Source organism: Gavialis gangeticus, unplaced genomic scaffold (assembly GCF_001723915.1).
Source record: "Gavialis gangeticus isolate Ggan-Ray unplaced genomic scaffold, GavGan_comp1, whole genome shotgun sequence".
In the NCBI taxonomy this organism is placed as follows: Eukaryota; Metazoa; Chordata; order Crocodylia; family Gavialidae; genus Gavialis; species Gavialis gangeticus.
This window is the reverse complement of record NW_017729011.1, coordinates 2,075,987-2,095,090: the sequence shown is the minus strand read 5'-3', so window position 1 is coordinate 2,095,090 and position 19,104 is coordinate 2,075,987. Positions and strand designations below refer to the sequence as shown.

Genomic DNA, 19,104 nt, shown 5'->3' with positions numbered 1-19,104 from the left:
AATAGGTTCTTCTCAGAATAGCTAGGCAGGGCAGGTATAACATTATATAGGTGTGATGCTGAGACAGGAGCAGTGTCCAAATGTCAAGGTATAAGTACTTTAATGAGGAGAAAATAACAGGTACTAAAGGGTTAATTTATCTGACACTTAATGGCTCTACAAGTACTAGTGGCTGGAAGCTGAAGCCTGACAAATTCAAAGTCAAATTAGAAATTGAGCACTTTTTTTACACAATGAAAGTGAGTAACAGTTTGAACATACTCCCAAGGGAAGTGGTGGATTCTCCATCTCTTGATATCTTCAAATCAAGACTATCTGCCTTAGTTGGACGCAAATTATCAGGCTCAATACAGGCAGTCCTGAGACTTACAACACAATTGGTTCCTGAAAACCACATCTTAAGTCTAAATGTTGTAACTCAGAACCGATTTTCCCATAGGACACAATGTTATAAATGGGGGACTGGTTCCTGAACCAAGGCCCGATACCCTATTTTAATCAAAAATAACCCAGAATTTTGTACTCAATCAATTATAGATGAGTAATATAGCTACATTAATATATTTATATTGTAAATAGCAATCATATTGATTTGGAAGGACTCCTTTGAGGTGACTTTGCTGGACTTGTTGAAGGGCTCTTGGTTGGACTTTTTGAAGGGTTCTTAGCTGGAGTCTTCTCAGGAGTCTTGGCTGCAGGTTTTTCTGGAGTCTTGTCTGCTTTCTTAAAGAAAGTGTCCAAGTAAGTTTGGACAGATGTTCTCCAGGGAGACAGGCGATGCAGTGAACTTGTTCACTGGCGTGGCATCATGTTGGATCAAGTGTTGTAAAGTCGAAACTGATGTCAGAAAGTTGAAACAGGTTGTCAGTTTAGAAACACTGTAAGTGTGAAATGTAACTTGAAATGTTGTAAGTCAAGTAAAATAGAAAAGAGCTGCAGTAAGTAGAATCCTGAAGCTCTTTTCTATTTTACTCTTTTTGTCTCCCTCTCCCCTCCAGTGTGACGTAGTCATTTAATAAAATACAAGCATGCTTGGTGATCTGTCCTACAGCTTCAGTTAGAGAGCTCTATCAGCACACCCTAAAGGTAGCTACGGTTTGTGTCAGTCACAATCAACACTGTCCAAGTCTCCCTTTTGAGCTGGGAGGATAGCAAAGCCCTCAGATTCTCAAAATCCTGTGTAGGACCTTCTTAGAAACAAGTACCAATGAAGAGCGATTCCAAGAGGCATCCTTTGCACATCATCAACTAATAGAAATGCTTTAAGAGTTGTCGATGTTCTGTGCCTAGTACTGCACGGCGTACTACTTAGTGCCATCCATTCATGCAGTTTCCATAGTGCTGCCCATCCATGGCTTTTCCCTACCACCACCGGTCCATCCAGCCATGCATTGTCAGCTGGCCCCTGCTGATTAAAGTCGTCTTTAGCATCACTGGGCCTTGTCACATTGAAATACTTACCAGAAGCCTCTGTGCCTTCTTGATATCCAAGCCTCCCCAAGACAGTGCTAGTCAGGATTTTATCACAGAATGAGGCATTCAGAGTCAGCAGAAATTTAAATCTTGGGCCAGTCTGTTATTGTCGTTCCCCCTTCCGCATAGGTTCAACATGCAGGGTTCCTTACTAGCAAGCCTGCACATGTCGGAAACTGCCCTGGGCAGCTTTACAGGCTAGCATGATGCTTCCTGCTCATACTCCAGTCTTCCATGGTTCTGGCTCCTGTTGACTGAAAGCTACTGAGCATTTCAGGATTTCCATTCCTTTTTACCATGGCTATGTCATGAAAAGGAGGAAACTTGCAAATGTTTGCTGTTCAGCAGGCTAATTCCATGTCATAGTCCCATAATCCAGCTCTGAACACAGGCACCAGTTCTAGATACAGGACCAGTTACTTTATCACCTACGCTATCACTCATCCCCAGAGTGGGATTTGACCATCGTCTTCTCCACAGTCTGCCAGGCATAGTAGTTGGGAGAAGGTTGCACATTGAGTCTGAAGGTTTTCAGTCAAGGTTCCCAGCCAAAGGTTTTGTGAGGAGGCCTGGAGTTTCTTGTACTGGCCTTGATTTTTGTGGTGCAGTCCTAGTACTGTATATTTAGCATTAGGACGTAACTTGGAAAAAAAACGTCTGTGGACATTTCAAGGTAGAAATGCTACTAACATTAAAAGAAGCCACTCATGGGAAGCTTGCTGAGGCACTGAGAGAGTACGTTCCTGGAGGTGTAGTCATTTGCTATAAATGGAGAGCCATGCCCTGCAACAGCTAATTTTGGAGGTTTGGCATAGGCAGAAGGATGAGCAAGGGTCCAGACCTGTGTAGGATGCAGCAAGGTCTCTCCCAGTCTCAATGTTTAAATCTCTTTCTTTTTTACAGAAACCGCAAGTCCCCTGATTTCAAATCCTTTCCCGCTTTTACAAAGTAAGTGCCATGGATGTCTTGTGGTGCACCTTGGTGGGTGTTTCCACCTAGCCACCTTGGTTGTCCTGCCCTGTTAGTATTTTTTTCATGAATAAATGTTTTTATTACTGGGCCAGTAATAATTAAAAAAATGAAATGCCTCACTTCTGTGGCTATTGTTTAGGGTTTAAATGAGATAGATGAATGCAGGGTTCTTAGTCGAGTTGTGGTGTTGTGCATGGCTGCTGTGTCTTTCTGGATCAGTTTCAACCTTTGAGGCAGATGTCAAATTTATGGAGAACACTTGTTTTAATACACCTGTGCTTGAAGACTAAAAGTGAACCCAGTTTTGAGTTTCACACTTTCACGAGGAAGCATGTTGTAATGGCTTGACTCATTATAATCACTTTCCAGAAACAGCTGAGACCCCCCTTCCTCCCCCTGCACGAGAAGGTGGATAGAAAGATAATAAGAGATTGAAAATGATGGAGTGGGGAGTGGATTGTTCCAGGTAGACTTTGAGGTTTGACTGCTGTCACTCATTCTTCAAGAGAAGGGAAAGCTAACGAGCATCCCACACTTTTAATAGGCAGGGTAACTGTGTTGTGTTATCCTATAATTTTTATCCTTGTTGTTGTTGTTGCTTGGTTTATTGCTTCATCCGATAATGTATCACCCCAGCAGGATTCTCAGCCTGGGGTCTTAGTCCTTAACCATAAGATGCCCCAAGAGTCCTGCTTGTTGATTTTATTTTTATCCTTGAGGGATGGCAGTGGTGAAAGAGAATCTTTCATGTGCTCTTTCTCCCTCTCTTCCTATTTTTCTTTCTCTCCTTTAAGGATTTCAAAAACAAGTGGGATTTCTCTATTGCTAATTGTAGTGATATTGGAAAAACCCAATTGGTTACCAAGCAGATTAGCTCTAATGCACTCTGCCCTGCATCCTAAAATCATTTAGAAACTTAAGTGGGCGCAAAATCCACTGCCTGAAAACGAGACCTTTCAGTATGTGAGAGCACATTATACTGGAGCTTCAAGGTCTGCCACTTTGTTTCTGACTAGTTGCTGGCTGGATTTTAAGCTGTCCATTTTATCCTACAAAGGCCTTGGCAACCCTTGAGAGCATGTTGCCTAGCCTGCCATTTGGCCCAGGTTTTCAAAGGGTAGGGGCCAGCAGGAGCTACTGTTTCAGGAGGTACAGTTCATGAGAAATGCCAAGTGTTGGTTAGGCATCCTATCATCTTGCTCTGCTGTGGGTGACATTTGTCAAGGTGATTTGCTTCTGGTTGGACTTGCAGAAGGATAGACGGGGAGCCCTTATAAATCAGTAAGTACATTGTTTAGGGCTAGAGCTAGTAGAGGATTTGGAAAATAACTTAAGATAAAAACTTTCTGGGAATTTTCTAGCATTATTTTTCATCAGAATTTTGACCAACAGGATTAAATTTGTATCCTTTCCATTAAGGAACTGGGAGGATGAAGGAGCCACCTCTTTCCCATATGATGCCACCACCATCACAAGCAATGGGCATGGTTGAGCGTGGGGTTCAAAATGGAGGAGACTGGCATTTTCTATTAAATGCCTTCCATGAGCTTCACCAACCCCAAACTAAGCTCAGCTGTTTTCTCCAACTTAGTCATGGAGGGCAGGTGCTTGGCATAGGAATGTTATTGGTTTAATTGACCTCAGTGCAAATGCTGTTATTGCCAGAGCTGCCTTCTGTGGTCAATTTGTTTCCTGGTTTTAGATTTATAATTCTTGGTCTTGTATAATATTGGTAAAAGTGCATAGAGCTATTGGGGAAAGGCACGTTAAATAAATGCATATAAACTAGGCTTGCATATTATGTTAGAGCTATTAGCAAGATGCAGAAGGCTTTGCTGCTAGTGGTTCCTATGGAGGTTTCACTTTTACATTTAAAAGAGAACATGGCCATCTAGTCAAGGTTACCCAGGCCTGCTGGGCTTATAGAAAGGAAAGAGAGCTGGATCATAAAGGGAGATAGGAATGGGAGTATAACCGAGTAAGAAACACTTCCAGGGAGAGTCAAGGAGAAGAATTCATGTTGTGCTGGGCAGCCAGAGCCTTTGATGCTACCAAAGGTTCAGGATGGGTCTATTATTTTCATAAGCAGGGGAGACTACAGTGCTGGGAGAGAAGAGGTTCCACAGGGTTGGTGCAGCATTTGGTTGAATTTGAGGGAACTTTTTAAAAATTGCCCCAGACAGATGATTTCTATGTTGCTTGTCTATGCTGTCCTGTCATTACCTCCTTATGTCCACATGAGTTCAAAAAGGAAATTGCATATTTCCAGGATAGACCCTTTAGTTTTCATGTCCCAGTGTGCCTGAACCGATAAGGGCCTCAGAGCTCTTAGCCCTGTTGGAAGATGGGAAATGATCTGTCAGTAGTTTTCCAGACTTTCAGTAGTTTAGAATATTTTGCCACAAGACAAGTGAAATCTCCTGGGCGTGGGAAAGCAGTCAGACTGGCATGCGTGGATTAAGTCTTCCTGCTGCTACATGGAGAGTAACTCTGCGCAGTACTTGCTTTTCCAGACTCAGTGGACTAGGAGCTGTTGGCTGGCACCCCAGCTGCTCAAAGGTTCCTGGCCATCCTCAGATGGGGAGGAGGCTGGAGAATTTTGGAGATTTCCAGTAGTGTGAAACTTTGTTCTAAAATGTCGCCTCTTTTGTGTGCTGTCCATATCCTTCGCTGTCTTTGCTAAGCCATACTCCATACTCTTGCCAGACATACCCAGCCTTTAAGTCCTAATTTCCTTTTCCCCAGAATCCAAGGAGACCCCTCTGGTTTTGTGCCAGAGTTGATTGCTTTCAGAGCTTACCACTCGTTACGGGGCAGCTAAGGTGACAGGGGATCCCTGCTTTCCTTGCCAGCACACCAGTCCAGAACTCTCTGCTGTCAGCTTCTCTTTCATTTAAGGGGTAGAGAAACTGGAGAGGCCCTGAAAAGAACAAGTGAGCAGTTGTCAGGGAAAGGAAGGAGTAGCGTTGTAACAGCTGCTCCTCAAGAAAGGAGTGTAAATGTTTGAGGTGAAGGGAATAATTGATGGAGTCAAAAGGAGTTGATGAGAGATGCTAGAACTGGTGGGTGAGAGGGAGTGGCCGATAGGTATAGGGGAAGGGTTGTGTTGTGTCATACAGTCCAGATATGGAATGATATGCAGGTATAACATATATTCTTCTGGACTTTTGTCCTATGCTATGTAGGTGGGTCTGGCCCATATGCCATTTTTGTTTAGGCATCAGGCATGCTTTCTTGAAGAAGATGTATGAAATCTATAGCACCAAGTAAAGTTGTTGGTAGCAATGGTGTTAGCGTTAAAGCCAAGCCCAGTCTGTCCGTCCAGTTTGCTTTCTGCTCAGTAAGTCAGGGCCCATCTCCACTTCTGCAGTTGCACAAGCTCCTGAGCAAGGCTCAGTTACACAGAGACAGGGGCATGATTTAGGAGTGAGACACATGGGGCTGAGCATATCACCCTTCCCTACAGCACTATATGATAAGGGAAGGTTGAGTCAGGCAGAGCTACAAATCTGCTGGTGCACAGCATCTCTGGCCCTCCTTTTCCATTGCTGTCAGGAATGTAGTGGTATGCTACCTCAGCCACTGAGTTGAATTGGTTGCAAGGGGCTGGGTCCATAGTCTTGCAGAGAATATTCTTTCACACACCCCTATACATCTAATCAGTCTCTTGTCTAGCCGTGCAGATTTATCCCTTACAGGGTTTTTTTTGCATACAAGGTTTACTTTACAAAGATGAGTGAGTAATACCTGCCCACAGTTATAGTATTTAAAGTCAGTGGTGTTGGGTGAGAATGAGATTACACAATTGCTTAACACTTTGGTAATGGGAGCAGTATTTAATATGGGTGGTTTGATTTTATTTTTTTTAACCTTAAGAGCTTGCAGAATTCAACATTTTTTTAGGAGTACTGAGGTCATAAAGAGAAAGGTAGATAGTAGTATTTTATCCACAGTTGCATTTAAGGTATGTTCAGTAAGGGCACATCCCGACTCCACTCCAGTCCATCCACTGGATTTCATTGTTTCCCAGTCCTCCGCGCATGTTAGAGTGTCAAGGAGTGGGTTGAAAAGAAGGGTCGGCCTCCCCTGGCGCTCTGCACGTTTGGAACGTTCTGGTTCTGCGGTGGGTAAGTAAAAAGAGAGATCTGGTACATGGCCAGGATCTAAACCTACAGTCCTTCCAACCCAAATGACCTCATTTTATCAAATGGGTCTTTGCGTTTGTCCTGGTCTCTGCCAGGAGAGGAAGAACTAAAGAGAAGATAGACTTGACTAGACAGAACACTGACAAAGAAGTAAATGTCATCTATCGGTGACCATTGAGAATCCCCATGTGTTGGGACTTATCTGGTGAACAGTTGAGACTTCCAGTTTCATAGTGAACAGATCTGCCAGTGTTGAGCTGAATGAGTCTCTGGATTCTGCAAAGTCTCTCCCATTTTGGGGAGCCCATAGTAAGGGTGTGCAAAACGGGCCGTATTCAATTCGGATTTGGATTTGGCCCAAGTCAGGGACAGTGATTCGATTAATTGATTCAGATCACTGTCCTGATTTGATTTGGCTAAATCCGAATTTGAAGATTCGATGCTGATTTGGAGAATCAGCGATTCAGCCATAGACACAGCTTTAAATGTTTTTTCTACATACCTCAAGGTACCAGGCACAGCTTGTAAACACTGCGATGCTGGCGCAGATGGAGCATCCCAGGGGACCACGGGGGAGCACCTTGCTTCTGGTCCACTTCTGGGTCTGTTGCTGAGTATTCTGGGGAGCTCCCTGCGTTCCTGTGGGACACTCCATCTGTCCCAGCATTTCAGCATTCGCAAGCCACCTGGTACCACGAGGTATGTAGAAAAAACATTTAAAACTGTGTCTATGGCCGAATTGTTGAACCTTTCTGAATCGATTCAGAGGGTTACGATTCGATTCGGAGAGATTTAAAGGGTCTCCTCATCCAATTTGGATTCGGAGATTCATCCACCAAATCGGGCCAAATCTCTGCCAGATTGAATCAGCAACCAAAGCTTCACACAGCCCTAGCCCATAGGTATGTAATGCTGCTAAGATATAGATGAATATGTAAATAGATTGCAGATTGAATGCTTCTTGTTCCTTAAGGATTACGTGACATTCTTTTCATCTGTCTGTCTTTCATATACAGGCATACCTCGGAGATATTGCGGGTTCGGTTCCAGACCACCGCAATAAAGCGAATCACACGAATTTTTTGGTTTCCCAGTGCATATAAAAGTTATGTTTACACTATACTGTAGTCTATTAAGTGTGCAATAGCATTATGTCTAAAAAAACAACGTACATACCTTAATTAAAAAATACTTTATTGCTAAAAAATGCTAACCATCCTCTGAGCCTTCAGCGAGTCGTCATCTTTTTGCTGGTGGAGGGTCTTGCCTCGATGTTGATGGCTGCTGACTGATCAGGGTGGTGGTTGCTGAAGGTTGGGGTGGCTGTGGCAATTTCTTAAAATAAGACAACAATGAAGGTTGCCACAAACCTTCAATTTGTAAAAAATGCAATATCTGCGAAGCGCAATAAAGCGAAGCGCAATAAAACGAGGTATGCCTGTACACATGTTCTCACACGCTCATGCGTACACACACATACGTACACACATTAACATCTATTTGCAGCCAGGTAAAAGGAGTGCTGGAGATCATGTCAAGCCTAAAACAGGCTCCCTCTCAGCCATCAGTTCACTGTCATCAACTGAGGTAGCTCCTGTAATGAGTGGTCACTGTGAACTGTGACTACCAAACAGAAGCAAAATGTCAGCACTTTGAGAAGACCATGGTACAGATTTGAGAAGAAATCACTGTCTCATCCTTCATCCTTTTCTTTTTAAACTACAAGTGGTACAGGCGTGGAGAAAATGTGACTTAGAAGAGAAGATGTTTGAGGGGCATTCCAGGCCTCAGCTCAGCGATGAAGACAGTAACTAAAGGACTCAAAAGGAACAGAAAGATGAATGAAGTTGGCAGAACAAATGGCCCCAATGTGAGATGGTGGACGAGTTATAAGCTGGACAGAGCTAAGCCTGTGAGGGTGCGATGCTCATATTGTAGGTGTAAGGATGGGTATAGCCAGGGCCAGGATTCTTTCAGGGCAGAGCAGTGATATAGTGTGTCTCATTCTCCATGGATCACAGACACACAATTCTTGCCACTTTAATTGGAAGAGAGGGATAGCAGTAACCTGTAGTCTAAATTGTGTCCCCTGTGGATCAGCTCCATTTTGTAATCCCCTCACTAGGAGGAAGATAGGAAATAGCAGCCTACAGCCAAATGGACAGGAACTAGGAACAGGTAAAGCTGCCATGTTCTCTGAGTTAGAATGGATTTCAGGGGCTTAGGAAGGTTTGAGGGATTCAAAAGACTAAAGGAAGGAGCTATATGGAGGTCTTCTCAGCAAATAAGGCAGAGGCTGGTGACTTGACCCTTGGCCTGTGTTGTGGCTGTGGGTGAGTTGGAATGGGTTTAGGATTTGTGTGACTTTAAAAGGTGGCTGGCAAATGAGACAGAGTCCTTGTTCCTGAAGAGGTTGTAGACAGCAGGTCTGGGTCCAAGAGGGAACACAAGAGAAATGGGTCACGCAGGGGACCCAAGAAGGGATGTGTCCGGATTAGGATGTAGTAAACCCACCCAGGGAAAAGGATTTTCGCCACAGCAGAACAGGCCATCACAGATGGACTGCAGGGAAAATAGGAACCATATTGTCTAGTCCATCTAGAACACCATGGTCAGGGTGTGTTATCAGCAGGGATCTGGGTTTTCCTTTTCGTACAGAAAAACAGAAAAAAAACATAGCCCTTTCTTTTTAACAGAGAAAAATGCAGATTTTTCATTTTAACGGAGAAACCCACAGATTTTCCACTTTTGCAAAGAGCTCTCTGCAGGCTGGCAGATTTGCAGCCTGCAAGAGCTTCTTGCAAAAAGGGCGGCAAACCCTAGGCCATGTCCCAAGGGAGGGAGAGGGGAAGTGGTGGGGCCTGAGCTGTCAGCCAGGGCTTGGCTCAGGTTCACTTTCCCTCCTGGAGCCTTTGAGGTAAATGAGGCTTGCAGGGGGCTGGGGACACCTCCAGCAGGGCTGTGGGATGGGGACACCAACAGTGCTGCGGGGGGGGGGCAGGTGACTGCCAGGCCTGGGGGGGGGAGATACGGGAGCTGTGGGAAGACCCAGCAGTGGGGGTGGAGGGCAGGGCAGGGGTGTGTGGGTGAAGGCTGAGGGAGCAGGGAGGTGTCTATGGGAAGCCCCACATGGAGGGCTGGCCCAGCCAGATGGCACGTGGACCAGGAGATGCATACCGTTGGGCTGGGCAGGAGGCTGCACATGGAGGCACAGAGCTGTGCACCACTGGGCCAGGTGGGTTTTGTGCCTCCATGTATGGCTTCCCACTGAATTGCTGGAAGCCCTACGTGGATGCACAGAGCCTACCCAGCCCAGTGGTGCACAGCTCCCAGTCCACACACCATCAGGCCAGGCCGGCTGGCTCCATGCCTCCACACGGGGCTTCCAGCACTCCAGTGGGATGTTGCCCATGAAGGCATGGAGTCCACCTGGCCCAATGGTGCACGGCTTCTGCCTGCCGTGTTGCAATCTGCATGTGCTGACACAGGCAACCCAGCATGGTGTGAAGGTGCACATCAGTAGGCTGGGCCAGCTCCGTGCCAGCGCATGCAGTCTCCGGGACTCAGCCAGACGCGTGCACCACCCGGGGCTCTGCCTGCCACGGCCACGAGTGCCCTGAGGGCCTGCTGCTGCTGAGCCACCAGTGGTGGGGGCTATACACCATAAATCTCACACCTGCCCACAAACCCTCACACACATCCCCACACCTGCCCATAAACTCCATATGCCCCCACACCCCCCAACAACTGTTTACAACCTCCCACATACTCCCATACCCACACTGCCCCACACACCTTCACAACCCCCACATAAATCCCACGTACCTCCCCCACCAACCCCACACCTGCCCAACAACCCCACCCCCCACACCTTCATAAATCCTCCCACACACACCCCACACCTACCCCCCAACTGTACAAAGTACCTGCATATATATCTAAAGAAGGTTCAAATAGTGTTATATTTTGTTTCATTTATAAACAATAAAAATGATTAATTTTGCGTAATTTTGAGTGTTCCTGTGCATAATTTTGAATTTTTCTGTGCATAATTCTTTGGGGTGTACAGAGTGGTCTCAGCAGGAGCTTTGATTTTCCATGATGAAAACCCAAAATCAAATGCTAAACTATGTAGGTATTTAGAATTGATTTTATTGTAGTGATTGAGGCACTGGCAGGCTTCCAAATTGCTTTAAAACTGTAAATACATCAAGAAAACATCGTGTTCAGCTGATATTTCTATATATAGTGGCCTTTCATTTTAATCATGAATTTGGGGGGTTTAATCAAAGAATTTGCTATTTTTTATTAGAGAAAACCAAGATAACTGGTTATCAGTATCTTTTCGTGCCAGTCCCCATCGGACCAGGAATTACTCTCGCTCCCAGTTTCAGAATCTTGGCTCTTTTTCTCAAGCTGTAGGAATTCATAGCTTTTTTTAGCTTGGTAGGTCCTCAGTTCAGTCCCTTGTGTGTTGGCCAGTGTAGCAACTTTTGGTCCACTGAGGATGTATGTGGTCCTGGAGGGACTGTCTGAACCTCTGTGGCTCAGTGTCATTGGAAATAAAATACTTTTCCCAAGCAGCTCTAGCTACTGGCCTTAACCGTGTGGAGCATTTTGAGCAATTTGGGAGGTATAGGGCCAGGTAGGTTAGAAAAGACGGGTTGGTTACCAGGGCATGACCCTTCTGTCTCAGAGCAGAGCACATGGATTTGAGTTGAGGCTCAGGAGAAAAATCATCAGGAATTAGCGAGCAGGCTCAAGAATGATTCAGAAGTGGTGAGCCATTCACCCAGTGGGAATGGTTAAAGAGGCTTCTTGTGAGGGAGACTAAAGGGATTTGTGATGGAGGTGAGGAGTTCAGAGGCAGGGCAAAGAATCATGAAGGACTACAAGACTTCAAAAGGCAGTTATGAGGGAGGCTGAAGAGGGGGAAATTAATAACAAAAGAAAAAAGGGGACCAAAGGAGGCAAAAATACAGAAAAATAAAAGACAAGACATGACTAAAAATAGAAAAGTGGAGAAGAAAAGGAAACAGGAAAAAGGTAAAATGTTTTGGCATTCAGAAACATGAGATGAAGCAGGAGAAGAGGAGGACAAAAAGAAATGGAAGAAGAAAAGAAAAAGGGAAGCAGGCACCTTTTAGGGTACTAAATTTAGTAAAATGTATTGATTCTCCTATTTTGTGCTGTACTTCCAGAAAGATGTCCTGTATCTGAGTTTGAATAAATGCAGTGAGCTGGCTGACTGTTTGGAGCACTTGCATTCAAACAGTTCCACTGTCCCAGCACTTGACGCAGGATCCAGCCCTTGCTGAATGGTTGAGCACTAGAATCTCAACCTTTTAAACTTTATGGTGCTTTTGGTACTGAAGAAAAAACTATCCACCAAAATAAATTAAAACTTTGCTGTCTTCCTCAGCTTGTTGGCAGCCTGAAGCTGACACCAGGACACGTGATCTGTCCCATTAATATAAATGCACATTGACTCTGAAACTGTGTGATAGTTTACAAGGTGCCAAACAGTTTTCTGCTCCCAATCCACCCAAATTGCCAGAACTTCTGAATGTATTCTACTCAGTTGTAAAAACCACTCTCTTCTCCATAGACAAGGTTTTTTGGGGTAAATGTGATATCTTTTATTAGACCAACTAAATAGTTGGAAAAATTGTTCTTTGCAAGCTTTTGAGTACAAACACCCTTCTTCAGGCACAGGGAGAGTTTGTTGTTGCTTGGGTGCTCTCCTGGGTGGAATGGAGGCCAGTATGCAAAATGCAGGTCTGTGAAAATGCAAATGCATAGCAGTGAGGATCAAGGCCCTGTGAGACGATAGGTGTGAGACAGGTAGTTGGGGGGAAGTGGGGGGATTTTAAGTGGTGATAGAATGTAGCTGGTAAAATGCAGACAGGTTACATGGGGTTATCAGATGGCAGGCAGGTTATAATGTGCTGTGAATCCAATGTCCATATTTAGTCCAGTAGATTTATGAAGTGAAGTTTGTAGGCTCGTCTACGAAGGGTGTTTTGTAAATTCCCTTTGAGGATTAGAACTGAGAGATTGGAAAGACAGTGGTTGTCTTGTGAGAAGTGTGTGCCCACAGGTAGTTTGGTATTCTTGTCTTTGATAGATAGCTCCCTAGGTTTCAGTGTAAGAAGCCTTTTCATTTTTGCTTTATCACACATCCAGCTCTAAGTGCTGCTCTTTGCTATCTGCTGTCAGGAGTTGTCAGGAGTTATCAGGAGTTATAGCCAAGACAGTCTTGCATATATTTTGGAAATAAGCAATCTGGACCTTCCGACATGGTTGCTATTTCTGTTGTGCATCTAGAAGAGGTATGTGATATCTCAGTAATAAACTATACCTTTTTTCCTAAAAGCTTAGATACACATCTGTAACAGGGTGGTCGTTTCTAAAGGAAGCAGTCCTTCAGGCACAAAGGGAGACTATCCCAGTACCAGGGAAAAGGGGGAAAGGAGCCAAGAAACTTCCTTGGCTAAACAGGGAAATCCAGGGGAGCCTAAGGGCAAAAAAGATGGTATATAGGCAGTGGAAGCAGAGTGAAGCTACCAAGGAGGAGTATACCTACTTGGCCTGCACTTGCACGGAGGCCGTTAGAAAAGCCAAAGCAACTACAGAGCTGAGGCTGGCAACGCAAATTAAAGACAATAAAAAGTCTTTTTTTTAGGTATGTGGGGAGTAAAAGGAAAATGCAGGGCAGCGTAGGACCCCTACTGAACAAGAAGGATCAATTAGTGACAGAGAGGGGGGACAAGGCTGAGCTATTCAATGAGTTTTTTTGCCTCAGTGTTCCTGAACAGGGCTCAAGATAAGTCTCTTAATGGGTTTTTAGATGGGCATCAGAGGAACACCAGCCCACCAGCTGTTGACGCTGACTTGGTGCAGAGCCACTTGGATGGACTGGATGTGTTTAAGTCAGCAAGTCCAGATGAGCTGCATCCGAGAGTATTGAAGGAATTGGCCAGTGTCATAGCAGAACCACTGGCACAGCTGTTTGAGTGCTCGTGGCACTCGGGTCAGGTCCCGGAGGACTGGAAAAAGGGCAGTGTGGTCCCTATTTTCAAGAAGGGGAGGAAGGAGGATCCAAGTAATTTTAGGCCAGTCAGTCTCATCTCCATCCTTGGAAAGGTCATTGAAAAGTTTATGAAGGATCATATTTGTGGGAGTCCAGCAGGAAAAATAAGGGAGCAGGGCAACCAGCATGGATTCGTAGCAGGTAGATCATGCCTGACTAATCTGGTTTTGTTTTATGACAGGGTCACAAAATGCTTAGACACAGGAGTGGAGGTGGATGTCATTTTTTTGGATTTTAGCAAGGGCTTCAATATGGTATCTCATCCCATTCTCCTCAATAAATTAAGAGGCTGTGACATGGATGTTTACACGGTCCAGTGGGTGGCAAATTGGCTTAGCAGTCGCACCCAGAGAGTGGTAGTAGATGGGTCGTTATCTACCTGGAAGGATGTGGGTAGTGGGGTCCCACAGGGTTTGGTCCTTGGTCCTGTACTCTTCAATATCTTCATCAGTGACTTGGATGTGGGTGTGAAGTGTACTCTGTCCAAGTTTGCGTACAATACTAAATTGTGGGGTGAAGTACACGCTCTGGAGGGTAGGGAATGATTGCAGGCAGACCTGGACAATTTAGAAAAGTGGGCAGTACACAATAGGATGCAGTACAACAAGGACAAATGCAGAGTGCTGCACCTAGGGCACAACAATATCCAGCACACCTACTGGCTAGGAAGTGACCCTCTCAGCAGCACAGAAGCGGAAAGGGATCTCAGGGTCATAGTGGACTCCAAGATAAACATGAGTCATTAGTGTGATGAAATCATCAGCAAAGCTAACTGCACTTTATCATGCATCAGGAGATGCATGACAGATAGAACCAACGAGGTGAAACTTCCCCTCTATGCGGCAGTGGTCAGACCGCAGTTGGAGTACTGTGTCCAGTTTCGGGCGCCGTACTTTAAGAAGGATGTTGATAGACTTGAAAGGGTCCAGAGGAGGCCGCTCGTATGGTTAAGGGCTTACAGGACAAGCCCTATGAGAAGAGACTGAGGGACCTGGACCTCTTCAGCCTCCGCAAGACAAAGCTGAGAGGTGATCTTGTGGCCACCTACAGATTCATCAGGGGGACGCAGCAAGGGATTGAAGATGCTCTGTTCACCAGGGCGCCTCTTGGGGTAACAAGGAACAATGGTCACAAACTGACAGAGAGCAGATTTAGGCTAGACATCAGGAAAAACTTCACAGTAAGGGTGGCCAAAACTTGGAGTGGGCTTCCAAGGGAGGTGGTGCTCTCCCCCACCCTGGGGGTCTTCAAGAGAAGGCTGGATAGGCATCTGGCTGGGGTCATCTGACCCCAGCATTCTTTCCTGCCTAGGCAGGGGGTCAGACTTGATGATCCATTGAGGTCCCTTCCCACCCTAGCATCTATGAATCTATGAACATACTGTAGGACCAGACTTTATTCTGTGCCTGCCAGTCAGTTATATACATAGTTCACATGCTGCGCTCATATTATTGTTATGAAGCATAATACCACAGAGGAGTAGTGCAAATATGCTGGCATACAGGAACATCTAGAATTAAATCTTTAAGTAATTATGGTGCTATTCATGGTGTCTTGTACATCTTAAAGTCAGTACACTGCAACTAATATGAAAACTGAATTGGAAACGCACACTTTCAAGCCAGCTCACTGACAAATTAAGCTTTCAATTTGCTTCTCAGATAGAAGTAAGCTACAAACATTCAGCTGGTTTATGGTCAGGTGTGAATTGTGTGCACAAATACTCACTAACCAAGACACAGCTTAGAAACATTTCCATCCCTCTCCACTGGCTGGGAATTTGGCTCTTGTGCTCTGCTCAGCCCCTTCCATGTCCTGTTCCCTTTCCCCCTCCACCTGCCTGCAGCTCATTTTTTTGTGCTGTATTCCTGTTCAGCCTTTCTGCATACCCTGGCTGCTGAACTTAATGTCCTTCAGCCCACCCCACAGAACTGAGGCTTGTCCAGTGGCCAGGAAAGCACAGGCCCAATTATCCATGCAGTGCCCCTGTTGCTTGAGGACAGTGGGATTTGTCACAGCCCAGTTCTCTCTATGGGTGGGAAAAGGAGGGGGTAGGGGAGAGATCTGCCTTCTGACGCAAGAAAGGAGTCAGGAGCTAGAAATGAAAAAACTGAATCTAAAATTAAATTAACTTTTAAGGCACAAAAGAACAAAGAGCTATAAAAAGGAATAATTTTAAGCAGCTATGAATTGGGTGTAAATGTATAGCCTTTACAATCATCCACTAGTCTGATAAGGGCCCCAATCTTGCAAACACTTGTGGATGTGTTTAACTTTAAATGTGTGTAGTCCCAGTAACTCCCAGGGGCCTGCATGGTTAAATTAAGGACATGGAGATAGGCTTGCAGGATCAGATCCTGTGGCTGTAATTCAGGAGATGCTATTTCTCTGCATATTCTATATAATTCTTCTGAACTGATTTCTTCTGAACAGAACCTTACACCTGTGGAGCTTGTGGAATCCAGTTCCAGTTTTATAACAATCTCCTGGAACACATGCAGTCCCATGCAGGTAAGTTGGGCACAACCAATTCATATGGTTGAATGACAGAGTTTCACCTGATGCCAACTCCTCTCACTGTGCCAGTGGAGTTTCCTGAGCTTACAATTTTTAAAGACCATGCAATTTCACGTGGCATTCTCAGGAGAAAAAAAGTTAGATGAACTAGAGCATGGGGCAGTGGCTCCCAGAGCACAGGGCTCTTTAAGTGATTTAATGGGTATTTCAAATCACTTTCTGTGGGTAGGTCAAAAGTGTATATTGTACTCATATGTTGTGTATCAAATCACACCACTCTCTTCTCATCCCAGCAATATCTAGGAACCGATCATTCCATTAGCAGTCATCAGCCACTCCACTCAGTGGAATTCAGATCTAAAAAGCAGATGGAGATCTTCTGTGCTGAGAAAAAAGCCATCCTAGACTCAGGCAAAGCAGAGTTTCTCCCCAAAGCCAATAAAACCTTTGTCTTCATCGTTACTCTTCCCTGCTCATAGTTGTTGTAGCTGTGGTGTAGAGAATGAAAATTTCATTTTAGGAAGGATGGTGAGATTTGAACACTAACCTGTAGTGTCTAATATACCAAATGCCCCCAAATAAGACATGCACCTTGTTTTTTGGGAAGGCAGAACACAAAAAAAAAGATATTTCCACTGGAGAGTCAGCTGAGCCCGGCCAGCCATGACAATGACAGGGAGCAGGTGGAGGGTTAGACTCTGCTGGTGGTTTCAGATCAGCCTGGGTGATCAGCTGTAGGGTGCCAGGCTGAGGACCAAGGTTCAAAGCCGTGGTGTGACAGTTTAGCTTGATTAGTGGAACATAAAGATCATTAAAAAGGAAAGATGATCATTAACAGTTGCAAAGAACAATATGCCGTTGAATCAATTGACTTACTCAGCTGCCTGAATAGTAATAGTAATGCCACTGCTGCTGTACTGTGGAGCAGGAATCAAATCAGCGTGGGTTTTACTCTAGGCAGGAGGTCAGCTTCCCTGCTTAAGACACACACTCCAGTTTGGGGGATGAGGTGGGCTGATTTTGAGAGGAAAGGTATGTGTGGTATGTGAGTAAATATGGTATCTTCATTCGGTCGTTGAATTCTTCACTATTTGGCAAAAGACATTTCTGGGGAAAAATAGTTTGGGCATTCAAAACATTTTTGCTTCCATTTTTCTTTTTTTGTTTTCAAGAGTTTTTATCTCAGTATAAATTTCAGTATGGGAAATCAGTGCATTTCAACCTATACATCTCAAAACAGGACACTGCCTTTCGTACAGTGTCCCTATGCACTGTGTGGCAAAGGCCTTTCGGTGTTTTACTGAATGCATTCACTGAAAAAGCAGTGACACCTCAGCATGGTGTGTGCTGGCACTAAGCTCCCACTTGCCCCACTGTACTGAGGAGTCTGGCATCATGACAGTATGTCTGTTAGAGTATTACACCCGCATCCCACACATGCAGCGATCTGATAGGGCTGTGGATAGTGTCAAATGCCTTTCCTGATAGGGCATGGAGAAACCCAGTTTAACTTGTCATTTCTGAAGTCTTTTCAGAGTGTTTATGGTAAATATCTAATCTTCCAACTGAAAATGATGAGTCTATTAGACCCTTTTACACAAGCGACTGAAGACCGGGAATATGCTGCTAGTCTCAAAGAGTAAGAACAGGGCTTTGTTGGCACTTGAATCATGCAGAGGGCTGAGTCTTGAGGCTAAAAGGTAATTAGGAAAGATTATAGCTCTGTAAAATAGCTACACAATGGGAAGAAGCAATTAGAATGTAAATTGGAGACTGAGAGGCAGAAATAGCACGGCAGAATACAAGGCAAAGGAATTTGTTCTGTAATTATACTGTGCAATATACAGCTTTGACTCCCTTTAGAGTACTTTGTTCAGGTCTAGTGCTACCATATAATGCCTTTTTTGCAATCTACTGCTAAAATAAAGAGGACAACAAGGCTGAACCTGGATTAAAGGATTGGAGGCATGAAGAGAAATTAAAGAAGAGTGATCTATCTAGACTCAACCTGACTGATAAAAGAGGATGAGAATGAACTGCATAAATCCTATTAACACCATATCAAATGCCAGTGGATAATTGCACAAAATAAATCTCCTAATATTATGAAATAGATTTAAAAAGGGAAATACGGTTTTCCTCTTGCCAGGACCAGAAGGCTGTCACATGAATGGGTCTTACCTGAACAAAATTGGAACAGACACAATGCCTGTCACATTAGCTACCAGCAGATATACAGAATTCATACTATCTGTGCTGCTGGCAACAGAGCAGTTAGAATAGACAGAGCTGGGGAAAATCCAGCCAGTCATTTCTGATTTCCAGCATTTTGCAGAAGGTCTCCTGTTTCTCCTTTCTTCTTTCCATTCGCACAAAGGCTTGTGTAGTTGCCTTCTTTCTGACTTGACTCTGTGGTCTTGGAGCTCAGCATCAGGCTCTCCAAATACTGGACATCCCCTTCTAGGTACACTGTGTAAGGTCTTGGCTCCCTTGGACAGGCAGAGAGACCCCTGACAGGCCCACAACCAAATCCGTGCCCTATTATTTGTTCGTCTGCTATAGAATCACAGTTTAGTTATGGAGGCGGTGTTCTCTTCCATTTTCAACCATTTCCTGAATCTCTCTTGAGTGAGATCCAGTGAGTTGTTGGCCTAGGACATTGCCAATGCAATGCCCAGGCAGGATAAAAGTAGGGTAGTTTGTGGCAACTGAATTTACCCTGGTGCAGGCTGGGGTGAGGGGGAGCAGGCAGAGAGGGCCTATTCAGTGTATGTGACATATAAGAGGTGAAGGGAGAGTTGAACAATGGTTACAAACCAAGAAGAGTAAATCAGATTTCAGCCTCACAAGAAGTACTATCACTGAGCACTACAGTAAGCAGGTTATTCAGCCTAGGGGCAGCAA

The 19,104-nt window shown here is 44.7% G+C and overlaps 1 protein-coding gene across 1 annotated transcript in view; it reads left to right on the top strand.

Annotated features, from left to right (window-relative positions):
• The window catches only part of ZNF618 (zinc finger protein 618), a 142,748-nt gene that overhangs the window by 110,970 nt on the left and 12,674 nt on the right, over positions 1–19,104 (top strand). Inside the window, exons 14-15 of the mRNA XM_019510277.1 lie at positions 2,377–2,421; positions 16,117–16,194. Coding sequence (XP_019365822.1) covers positions 2,377–2,421; positions 16,117–16,194 — 123 coding nt within the window. The remainder of the gene's footprint in view (positions 1–2,376; positions 2,422–16,116; positions 16,195–19,104) is intronic.